General features: G+C 42.7%; 1 protein-coding gene across 1 annotated transcript in view; it reads right to left on the minus strand.

The window, feature by feature from the left end:
• Slc1a3 (solute carrier family 1 member 3) overlaps positions 1 to 12380 on the minus strand; it is a 79633-nt gene that overhangs the window by 5944 nt on the left and 61309 nt on the right. Inside the window, exons 4-8 of the mRNA XM_040757600.1 lie at positions 11668 to 11872; positions 8848 to 8890; positions 5294 to 5586; positions 2558 to 2791; positions 1835 to 2029 (exon numbers count right to left, since the gene is read on the minus strand). Of these exons, the coding sequence (XP_040613534.1) occupies positions 1835 to 2029; positions 2558 to 2791; positions 5294 to 5586; positions 8848 to 8890; positions 11668 to 11872 (970 nt within the window). The remainder of the gene's footprint in view (positions 1 to 1834; positions 2030 to 2557; positions 2792 to 5293; positions 5587 to 8847; positions 8891 to 11667; positions 11873 to 12380) is intronic.

Here is a 12380-nt window from a genome sequence, read left to right on the forward strand (position 1 = left end):
CTCTTCCCACTGGCAAAAATTAGTAACTGGTGAAAAGCATCATAGACCACCTGGATGCAGGGGCTACCTAGAAACTTTGGAACTGCAACCTTCATTCCTTGCATTATGGAACACCAACCAGCCTTGAAGACTTCATGAAGTAAACCTTAAAGAGAAATGTATCTGTACCTTGCTTAGGTTACTGATGCCATTTTCATCATTAAGTCACACATAGCTGAATCTTTGTGTTAACTCAGGACTCCTCAGCCAATATGCCAAGATGTGTCCGAGGGCAGGTTATGTAGTGCACCGAGACACTGATCTCCAGCCTCCACTGTGGTTAGATTGAGACTCCTGATCCCTGGTCAGCCAAGTATCCCAATCCCTGGTCAGTTTACAATTCCTGGTCATAGTAACCTAACCTCATCATTTTAGTCTAATGTATAACATGGCTATTACCCCTTCCTAGTAACACACACATGTATACAGACTATAACACAATTTTAAATATACATGAAAAATGTGGGGTGAGTGATGAAGATTAAAAGAGATCCAAAACATACTTTAAGGCATAAAATTGATATTTGATCTTGATTTGAGAGGAAAAAAAAGCTGCAAGAGACATTTTGGGGTGCAGTGGGGGAAATCTGAAGAAGGATGGGTATTTTGGAAGTACTTTTGAGATTATATTATTGGGGCCATGTAGAAGAATATCATTATTATTAGGACATGAATACTGAATGATGTACAAGTGACATAACCCGACAGGAGCAGGGAGGGAAAAAAGGCAGCGAGAAAGGGAGACAGAGCTTGGCCGTGGCAAAATGTTAATTTGTAGGTCTAGGTAGGAGCTATTGTAATGTTATTTTACCTTTTCTGTATATAGGGAAATTTATATGAGTAAAGAACTGTGAAAACCAAAGTCCAATTTCTCATACTGTTACTACTAGCTAAGTTCAAGACCACAACAATGAAGGCTGTAGCTGATCTGAACCAGGAGACTTAAAGCCTCCTGCTGCCCTTAGTCCTTCTGGCTCCTGGCTTACTCCAGGAGCCAAGAAAGGGCCAAGAGTTAAATCTGCACAGACACATTGGGCTGTCTGTGGCGAGTACAAGGAAACCTCTAGGAATGATAGCTGCCTCTGCAGGAGAAAACTAAGAGATTTGAGAAAAGCACAAAAAGGACAATTACTTTTCACTGGATATCTTAAGTGTGGGTTAAATGATTCTCCATAAAATTGAGTTTTTTGCCTTACCTGTATGATCTGTGATTTATCTTATACTGTCTACAAACTAACTCAAGAGAATAAGCTAATCCGGTTTCCAAGTGTATTTTCATCTTCCAAATTGCCCATAGATATAGTTTTATGTTTGCAAAATTAGAGTATAACTTAATGTTCCTAAAACAGAATTATTCGTACTGTATATTTTGTAGACATTAAATTATGAGCCAGGTATATCTGTAAATTCTGTATTGATGAGCAATCCAATTAAGGGGTACATGGTATGTGTGGTATGACTAATTACTAAAAAGAAGTTTGTCTGTGTCCTTGCATTGGAAAAGTTCTTTGGGAGTCAGTCATGGACAATGGTTACCTAACAGAAAGATTTAATATTGTAACAGGGAAGTTGTCCTTCCCATATCATATACTTCTGCATTATTAGAATGAATATTCATGCTTGAAGTTAAAAAGCTGAAAAACACATCCATCTAAACCCATCTACTCCCTCCAACTCCAACCTCCTGTTTATGTATGAGCTGCTTCCTAGCCAATTTCTTCACCAAACCTCATTCATTTTCTCATCTGTTAAAACCATTCTGAGGAAAATGTTGAGTAGAAGTCTTCCTTTGTACCTTATTGTAATAATCTGTCCAAAGTTCAGGTCAAAGTTGTTAACTTGAGCGATGAAGATGGCAGCCAAAGCCTCATAGAGAGCGGTCCCATCCATGTTAATGGTGGCCCCCACGGGGAGCACGAATCTGGTGATACGTTTGTCCACACCATTGTTTTCTTCTAGGCACTTGAAAGTGATTGGTAGGGTGGCAGAGCTGAGGACAGCAAAACAGGGCATGTCAACGGAGTGTCCCCGGTAGGTCTGTGTTTTCCCTTTGGTCTTTTGCACAGATAGTCCCTTCCTCTCTCACATCCTGACTAAGTCAGCACTTGTCTAAGTAGGGGGTTAGGAGTAGTGTGGTGCCCCCACAGGGTCACTTGGCCACTCTTCTGTGCGTGGATTCCTCTGAGGACTTCCTTGTGGTTATTCCCATACCATGGATGCCTGAGCCACATCATTTTCTTCCTTTTCTCTCAGCAGACATCAATGGAAGATAGGAAGCCAGTGGGCAAGACAGGCCTCTCCCTTTCCCTTTGCCCCCCCAAAGAGGATTTACAGATAGCGATTCCCTTGATCCCAAGGAGGTATGATCAATATCAGACGTGAACAAAGTCAATTCAATGTTCCAGAAATTTAAACCAGAATAAAATGCCTCTACTTACCTCCACCCCAAGAGGCTCAGGTCCAAGGTGAAAGTTTAGACACACTTTTTTAGAGGAGTAAGCCCCATACATGCACATACCTTGAGGAGGTCCCCAGAGCTGTGATGAGCGCTTGCAGCAACCCTCCAATGAAAACCCAGGGGTTCTTCCGGGTTACCAGGAAGTAGAGGAGTGGCAGGACGATGACAGCATGAATGAGGAGGCCAACAATGACTGTCACTGTGTACATGGCAAGCTGTCCTCCAATCACGCCCATGTCTTCCATCTCAACGATTTTCCCTGCGATCAAGAAGAGGATGCCCAGAGGGGCATACCTACGGAAAGCAGCACATGCTCAAATTGGAGTTATTATATTATAAGTTATTGCACGTAAATTACCAACTTGTGGAGAAAAAAGAATCAAAGAGGGAAAGACGGGGAATTTCCAACCGGTGTCCTGTAGAAACTACAGAAGTTATTCTTCTCTGTTTAAAATTCAAAATCCTCCAGATATTTATAAATTACTCTGAATTGCTTTAGAGCACCCCACCCAATGCCCACTGGCCCTAGACCTTAGAAAGGAGAAGAAGTTTTGGTCCTCATCTCCATTTTCCTAAACACGATTGGGTCCCTGCTTGGGTCTTCAGATGCCGGCAATTCCCTTTCCCTCTCGACTCCAGCTAGGTACCTGGAACAAACCACTATACCAATATCCACACTTTTCAGAACATTTTCCATACTGCAACCTGCTTCCCAAGCTAAAGCAGGAGGAATGCTATGCCATACTACGCTATGCCTTGTCTGGCAGGGTCAGCTTTCTTAGTCTAGGGCAGGGTTTCTCAGTGTGTGTGTCACTTTCCCTTTAGGGGCTTGAACGACCCTTTCACAGAGGTCACCTAAGACCATCAGAAAACACAGATACTTACATTACAATTCATAACAGTAGCAAACTATAGTTATGGAGTAGCAACAAAAAGAATTTTATGGTTGGGGTCACCACAACATGAGGAACTGTATCAAAGGGTCATAGCTTTAGGAAGGTTGAGAACCACTGCTCTAGGGCCACTTTTATTGCTTTCTTCCATAGCTCTGCTCCACTTAAAATACATTACTTAGTGACTGTCTTCAAGTCACCTTTTATACTTAAGTAAATTTCCTTTCACAGGAAATTTTATGCTACTATGCAAAATAAATACTACTACCACTCACCATAAATAGAAGACCATAAAATAAACCCAGAGCTATTAAAATTAATAAAGTGTGTGGATGTATGGCTGCTGGTTAGGTTATAGGCATTTGAATTAAGTACTTATCCACAGACTGTGGATCACAGTCCCTACAAGAATGGGTAAATGGCCCCATGACTACTCATACATGCTGGACTAACCCTACTTGCTCACAGGCCGACTTTTAACTCCCTTTGCATAATGTGTGCACTAATCTAAAATGAAACACACTGCCCAAGACGAAGGCAATCACTCTCAAGGAGAAGAGTCTGATGGGAACTGCGGAGGACTTGCTGCAACTCAAGAAACACAATGCTCCTTTCAAAGGCCCTTTAAAAAAGCAGGCCAGGAAATCGCAGAAGTACCTGCTCTCAGAAATGTAATAATTCAATGTGGAGTGTGTAGGCGAACGCATAGCTAGAAAAGCTACATGTGAGGTTCATTCAGTGGCCGTGAATGGGCTCCTTTCATGAAAGGGGTGAGAGGTGGAGGCATTTTAATAATATGAAGATAAATGTCCACTTTCAGCCCGGCCAGGATTTCAAAGGAGCCTTCCAAGTGAAGGCTCCTGTGGGGACCACATTCTGATCTGTCGTTGTGCCAAGTTCATATTCGTCTTGTGCAAACTCCTAAGAAGTGGATTTCTATGGACTTTGGGGGCATTAGAGACAAAGGATATTTTTAATCATGTTGGCAAGTGAATGCTTTTGCAACGATTGATGCCTTCCTGCCCCAGGTGCCAAGAAGGACCCTAGATATTAAAAATCAAGGATGAAAGAAAAGTAACTCCAACACAAGGCCTACGCCAAGCCAGGACCCTCTCCCTGCTGGGGATAGTTTACTTTCCAAGGTCAGTGCTCTCCCACTTTGGACTTAGTCTTCCTTTTGTCTCCTGCTCTGAATTTTGCTAAAGGAAGTTCTAAGTTGTGGCTTAGTAGTCCATAATACTTCCTGTGAGCCCTCCTGTAGGCTGTTACAGCTCTGCCACATAGATTCCTTCCTCAGGGTTCAAATAGAAAGGAAAACCCATTCCTGGTCCCTCTTCCAATGATCCAGGGCCCGTGTTTGCTTTTTCTCCTGCTGGGAATTCTCTTTTTGTCCAACTGGATGTTCCAAGTCATTTTTATCTGAGAAAAAAAAGTCACACCAAAACTCTCTGTTCCATCCAAAGCAAATGGCCCGCCTTCTCCCCGCTTTCACTTCTTTTCGCCACACTCAGGACTCAGGAATATGCTATTTATTTGCTTGTTCACTGTTCGTCTTCCTTGAAAGTACCCAGTGTGCCCTTGTCTGCTCTCTCTGTTGCTGCAGCTAGTATGCTTGGTACTCTATTCTTATCATAGGGTAGAAACTCAATATAACTGTGTGAATGAATAACTAGGCACGTGTCAAGTGGGTGGATGGGGTAAGGAAGTTGAACCTTTTCAAAACCAGGAAGTACTTTTGGGTTCAGGGCCTTGACAGTGCCAGAAATACACCAACTTTCTGTGGTTTCCAGAAAAAGATCACTGCAACTGTCCATCTGGCTTGGTGACATCTTTCGCAGAACAGAACACACACCCATTGCAATAAACAATTGTACCCAGCTAGGAAGATCATAGAAATACGTACCACATTATCACTGCTACCAATCTCATGATGGCTTCGTTAAGGGAATCAAAGAAATCTCTCAGGGCTTGCCCCTGTTCCTTCATGTTTCCAATCACAAAACCGAAGCACATGGAGAAGACAACTAGGCCTAGGGCATTGACCCCATTCACAGAGCCAGGAACAGGTACCATCTCCTCCCGGATGCGGGTAAGGGTCTCCATGGCCTCTGACACATTGCTGATCACAGCGTCCAGGAGTGTTTCGTTGGCCTCGATGGGCACTTTGAAACTCCTCTTTTCATAGCTGGTTTTAAACTTAAAAATAAGAAGCACAACAGGAACCAAGTGATTTTTATTTGTCTTTTTATACTTTCTTGTTGACCAAGTTTTCTATTATAATGTGTTATCTTGTATTCAAAGGACAACATTATAGGCGGTATTTATCTATCTACCTACCTATGTATTATCTATTCAATTTGTGGCAGATACCTGTTCTCAACATGGACACACACACACGCAGTGAAATACGTATGGATCACAATGTGTACACACAAGCTCAAATACATTACAGATTACAATGAGCAGGGAATACCTGGCTAGAGAAGTCAGACTCACATACACAATGACCTGCGTTCTTCTAAAATCTTAGTAAAATGACTATAATGAGATTTCCAAAGAGCCACAAACTCAAATATTCCCAAGTCCTTCTGTCCTCTATGGAGACCATGCATGCATAACATATCCCACAGCTGTGAAACAGGATAACTACTGATTTTGCCTCACAGGATTGTGGCAATGGCCAAATTAAGCACCACAAGTGGCGACATTTTGTAAAATGTAAAGTACAACATTGATGAGGACTCATGGTGTTCAGTGACAATGCCCTTCAGGAATAGACTTGGTTAGACACTGCAGAGAACAGGAAAAAGAAATCCTCAAATGACCAGTCTTCAAGTCATTCCTGATGTTAGAAGTTCCTATTCTTAATAGCTCCCTGCTTAGTAGCTGGTGATGATAACCTTCTTGCTCCAAGTCACTTTTCTCCTAAGCCAAGCCTTTCACTATAGCTCCTGCTAGATGTTCCAGTCAGCAGGTGCCGAGAACATTGCAGTAGCCACAGTTCCACAGTTAAGCCTATCCCTATATGATCTCCAGAAAAGTGAAATTGCTGACCTGGCCTTGATAGCATTGGTGGTAAAGCAGCAGTGAGTGATGGTGTGTGAATGTTGACTGGGTTTGGAATCTAGGTAGGAAGTCATGGCCACACATGAACTACTTGGCTATTTTTGTGATCAGGAGACTTTCTGGTCTATTGGGAAACCACTGTCTCCAAACAAGGGCATGGTCAGTTGTCAATGCTGTGGATTGCCGGCTATTTTCAAAACACATAAAATTCTATTACAGTCAACTCTCAGTCTCTTCACCCGGGCATTTGTGTATTCTGTGGGTTCCCCAGGGTACATTTTCAGACCTGCTCATCCTGTCCTAAACCTCCTATTCTTCACCTTTAGACACAGTTTAGAGCCTCCTCAAAAACTTTATTTGCGTTCTAGTCTAAGCCAAACAGACCTTAGGGCAACACATTTGCTTCCCCCTGCACAGCCCTGCAAATGGACCCAAACTGAATGCAAGCCCCCAAATGTCAGCACTTTCCCCATCTAACAGATGTAGAAACCAGCAGTTTTGATGCCATCCATTGCCAGCTCATGAACAGACTGGGTGCGTTTGCTGAATTGAAAAGGATTTACTCTTTATTGCTCCTGTAGTTCTTGAATAAAGGAAGTTAGGTTTTTGGCTGCCTGAGCATTTTTTACTTTTGTGGTCCTGGGAACTAAACTCATGGTCTTACATGTGTTCTATAAGCATTCTACACCTAGACCGAATCCATAGTCCTCTTTCTGTTACACACACGTACGTACATACATACATACATACTATTTAATTAAATTTTTGTTACATTCGTTTGTCTAGTGGGGATAGGGGCACATGTGGAGGTCAGAGAGCAATTTGGGAGGGCCATTTCTCTCCTTCCAACATGTGGGTCCCAGGGATTGAATTCAAGTCATCAGGTTTGGTGACAAGTGCCTTTACCAGCTAAGCCACCTTGATTACTCTTTGCTTTATGGTGTGAGACAATGTCTCATTAAATCACTCAGGATACACTTGAACTCACTCTGCAGCCCAGGCTAGCCTTGGACTTGTAATCCTCCTGCACTCTATTGGCTTCCTGTGTTTTTTTTTTTCTTAAGAAGGGAGCGTGTTTTGATCTTGCAATCTACTTGTGTGTTGCTTTTACAAGTAGTCTAAGGGAGGGAAAGATGGTGTCTTACATGTGTAAAACCCAGTTCTCCATGAGGTCAGGGTTTGGTTTTAATTCGTAGGTCCTAAGCAGAAAGGTTAGGTGAATTGACACTACATAGAGGAGTGTCTGGGAATTAGCATTTAATCTACAGTATATTTCCCCTTTCATAGCTTTGGCAACCAAGCTTTTCTAATGGAGTAAGGCCAGAAAGAACTACATTTCCCAAATACTAGAAGATATTGGTATCCACCATATAGAGAGCCAAGAACTGCTAAGAGGCACAAAGGGCTGAACCTCACCGTGGCCTCCAGGTGGAGACTCAGTGTTGCTTTCTAGGAATCAGAGGAGGGAGGACATGGGTCTGAATTCTGGGTCTGTCCTTCTCTACTTGTGATACTTGTGAGAACTTGTGCTTATTACATAATCCCCCATTCTCATAAACGAGTGGCCTCACGGGTGAAGCGAAGACAGTGTTACTCATCATGTTCATGTGAGGACTAAATGTTACATTGGTGCTTGGCACACAGCAAGCATTCCGTAAATGATGATGCCATTCCTTTCTGATATGGTTCTTCTCTAGAATCTCCAAGACTCTTAATAAGTAGACCAGTGATTTTTAAATCAAACCCAGAAACCAGAATAGTCTGTCTAACTTTAAAGCAAGTTGTTAGTGCATTTATTTATATTTGAATTTGCTTGCTTTGGTGACATTTTTGCGTGGGAGCCCAAGGAGGGGAAGAAAGAGAGGGACTCCCAATTAGCCCTCTTAAAAATAACCTAAACTAAATGTGCTGTTTGTGTGCAATATAAGTGTGCCTGGCAACTAGGCCACCTTTAATACAAGTAAAGGGCCATTGTCACCCAAGTTTCCCAGGTAATCCTAGCACTTTCTATCTGTATAGTTGGCCAGAGACACATTTCATACTTTAGAGAATGAAAATGCAAGAGAGAGGGGTCCTACTGGCATGGTATGTTCAAGAGGAACTTAAGTTTAATTATTTTTAATTTGTGTGTGTGTGTGTGTGTGTGTGTGTGTGTGTGTGTGTGTGTGTGTGTGTGTAGGTATGAGCATGTGATTCAGGTGCCTGCAAAGGCTAGAGGTGTTGACTCTAGTGGAGCTGAAGTTACTGGTGATTGTGAGTCACTGGACATAGGTGCTGCAAACAGAAAACTTGGATCCTCTGAAAGAGAAGACAGTTCTCGTAACCACTGAACCACTTTCCAGTCCCTGAAGAAGAATTTAAAAGGTGGCTTGGTAGCTGGAGAGCGTTTACCTGTTTAAAGCAGGCTTCCACCAGATTGGGAGGGAACATGTTCCTGCAAAGAAAACAGCGGGTCATTTGCAAAACTTCTCCAATAGTAACTTGATCCTTAAATACTGCTTCACTGTGTCCAAGGTAAAGACTGAATTGAATCAAGTAGCAAATGGAAGAACAAAGATACTGTCACTTGAAATGGATACATGGCTATTCCTTTGTGTGGTTCATGCAATTTACATTTTCCAGGGAAGCACCAGTTCAACCCAAATATCCTTCTCTCATCCTCCTCTCAGCTCATGGGAGTTTTCAGTTGGCCATTAGATTATTAAAACCCCACTGCTTGGAAGAATAAGTGAGACCAGAGACTCTTTTTCCATCAGTAGTTGGCTGACTCTGGATGTGCTATGGGTCTAGGGATCAAAAGATTGGAATCAAAAGACATGATTAGTGGTACCACAGAGTTTTTTTTTCTCTGCAGGCTTTCAGGGAGAGAGTCAGCATCCTAGAGAGTCTGAGGCTTTTTGGGAGTCAATGTAGAGCTTGACCCAATATTTGAACTTGAGGCCTCTGTGGCAAAGTTTGTCACTTCCTCAGAGACTGTGTCAGGGTCGTGTTTGAGGAGGAGAAACAGTCTTGGTCAGGATTGTGACACTGGCCAAACCAATGGCAACCACTTAGGTCTCCGTCGATGATTCATCTATTAAGGAGGAGAGTGGATTACACTGTCAGTAGGGCTCTAAGATGGAAGACTGAGAGGAGGGAGCATGACTCATGGACTTGGGATTCTAGAGACTGTGTGCTGTCAAACTCATACTTTAGTGCTATAATTGCTTGTCTCTTTCTTGCTGCTTTCTGGATTCTCCTGCTTTCTTTTTCTTCCAATCTGTGCTCTGTGGGTTTTTTGTTTGTTTGTTTTTGTTTTCTATGGTGCAAGGGTATATTCAAAGAGCTTCTAAGATAAATTCCCAAGCTAAGTTGGGGGCAGGTCAGTCACACACCTTTTCCTGGGGCAAAGGATAGAAACTTAGGATGATGCTCTGATGGGTCAGCTAAACTGGGGATAATAAGATCTCACTCTTCAAAGGTAAAATTACAAAGGAGGACAATTACAATATTCCCAACCCAAACTAACCATTGCTTCATGAAAACAGTAAAAGTTGTAATTAGTTCCACAAACTTATTAAGACATAGTTATCAGTTACCAACATGCAGGGATCTTTTTGTAATACCTTTTAATTGCTTGAAATTATAATATAATTATATCATTTCCCCCTTTCCTTGTCTACCTCCAACTCCCCCCATGCACATGTATCTTCCTTATTGCTCTCTCTGGGCAGGGAATACAAAGCAGTTGCTACCTTTAGAGCACTGGGATCTACTCTATGAAAAGGCTTTCAAGAAAAGGTCTTATTGTGGTTGGGTGAGGCTAACAGATGGATGACATGAGGTTGTCCCTGGTGGGAATGGAGAGGTACCACAAAGGAGACCCTATTCTCCAAACATTTCTTGACACACTCTTGAAATGAGTTCCTTGAAGAAGCTTCTTTCAGAGGAGCAATGGGGAACCCTTGGGAGTAGCTAGCTAGCAAGGCAACTTTAGTTCTTTGCAGGTATGATGGAAAGAGGAAGAAGAGGTTAAGTTTTGACCAGAAAGGCTGGTGCTGCACAGTGGGAGAACGCAAAGCAGACAGGAATCTAGAGGCCTGTGGTAGGACATCCACCATTTGCGCTGTTAGATCCATCCCGTATTCCGTGCTGAGCCCTAGGGCCTATCCCATAGGGAACACAGAAAATGATTTGCTTGCTTTCTGACTCCTTTTGGTTTTGTTTAGTGGCATTTGCTGACAGCTTACAGGGAAATAAGAGAAAAAAAAGTCTGTCTACATATTCCCTGGTTCAGTTTGACTGAAGCTCCCTCCATCTCGTTCTAGTTAGAGCGCCTACTCTGAGGCCCATTTCCTATGATGGCAGCTCTTTCTGGGCTCTGCTAACAGTTCTTTTTCTCTAACAGTCAGGGGTGGTGACAAAACATCTTATCTCATTATATGTTGGGGCCTCCCAGAATCCGTTTAGAGACAGGGTCTTGCTATGTAGCCTAGGTGAGGCAGGCCTCAAACTCATGATTCTCCTGTCACAGTCACCCAGGGCTGAGATTACAGTTTGCTTCGCCGCGCTGACTTTCAGAGTTCCTTTCGAATATGTAGTGGATCTGACTGATCCAAGGGCTGGAGTGTAGAGGGAAAGAAGGAAAAGGACTCAAACTTTGGCTTGCTTTTATGATCTTCAGTTCCACTTCAAATGATAGGACTCGATTGTAATCAGTACCTAGTTTGTTTATGAAACACTACTGAAGAGCATCCCCTGAATTTTTATTAGTGATCTGCCAAAACTTTCTTCACGAATAATACAAAAGAGGGAGCATTAGTCAGCAATGGTCAGATGACCACGCAAGTCCCTGCTGAGCCGCGCTTGCTGCTTGCAGTGAACAACGATACAGACTGCTAATTTTAAATTGGGAATCCTTTGCTAAAAATCTACCTTACAGAGCAGACTTGGGAAAAGAACATTAAGAGTTATCCAGTTAGTCCAGGGTAACTGCGCAGTGGAGACAACTTAGAGAGGAGTGAGATATTTTGGAATCCCAGTTCATCTGCTTCTTGTTCATCTCACATCTGCTATGACATATCAGAAGCTAGATCCTCAATATCAACTTCTGTTAGAAGGATGGAGAGATGTGATGCCTTTCTCAAGCCTGACAGGGCTGGTTCCATCAGATACGTCTTTGAGAGTTTGATTGACTTATATATACCCCAGGGACGGGTTCCAAGGACATACCTTATTAAATCCAGAAAGGCATCGGCAGCAGTCACTTGCACAATTTTACCTTCTCTGTACATGTTTTCCTTTGTGCCCTTTCCGGGATGGATGATGATGACAATGATTATGCCAATCATCACAGCAATGATGGTGGTGGTCATGTAATAGACTACAGCTCGCATGCCCATCTTTCCCGATGCCTTACTGTCTAGGGCCGCCATTCCTGGGGAAGGCAAACAGAAGATTTTCAGGAAGTCAGTCCAATGGATTCTCCAGTGGAAGACAAGGGGAGCAGCGTTCCCTTTTACACCCACTTTTCCTCATCCCTCCCAGAAAAACCTACTGTGAGAATTTGTCAGTGAACATCTGATCACCCATGTTCTACCCCAGATTGCTTTCATGGGGCCAAGGAACACCAGCTTCCTAAAAGCTTGAGGTGCAATTAATTTCTTCTGTCAGTTATTATTAGTTAGGGAACCTACATGTGTGGGTAGTGTGTGTTTGTGTGTGTAGAGAATTACATGAAGAGATTTCCATCAGGATAAAATATGTCTACCTAAGTCCAAGCACTGTGGTGTCATGTACACAGGCCACCACTGAATTCTTGGTGAAGAGTTACTATTTTATATGTGTTTTATGGAGTCTTCTGGATGTCTTTTATATACCATTTGTTTTTATTACAAGCACTTGCCAGTCTACAATTTGCATTTCAGGCGAACACTGGGCTCTAG

This window comes from Mesocricetus auratus, unplaced genomic scaffold (assembly GCF_017639785.1).
Source record: "Mesocricetus auratus isolate SY011 unplaced genomic scaffold, BCM_Maur_2.0 Super-Scaffold_100015, whole genome shotgun sequence".
Taxonomy (NCBI): Eukaryota; Metazoa; Chordata; class Mammalia; order Rodentia; family Cricetidae; genus Mesocricetus; species Mesocricetus auratus.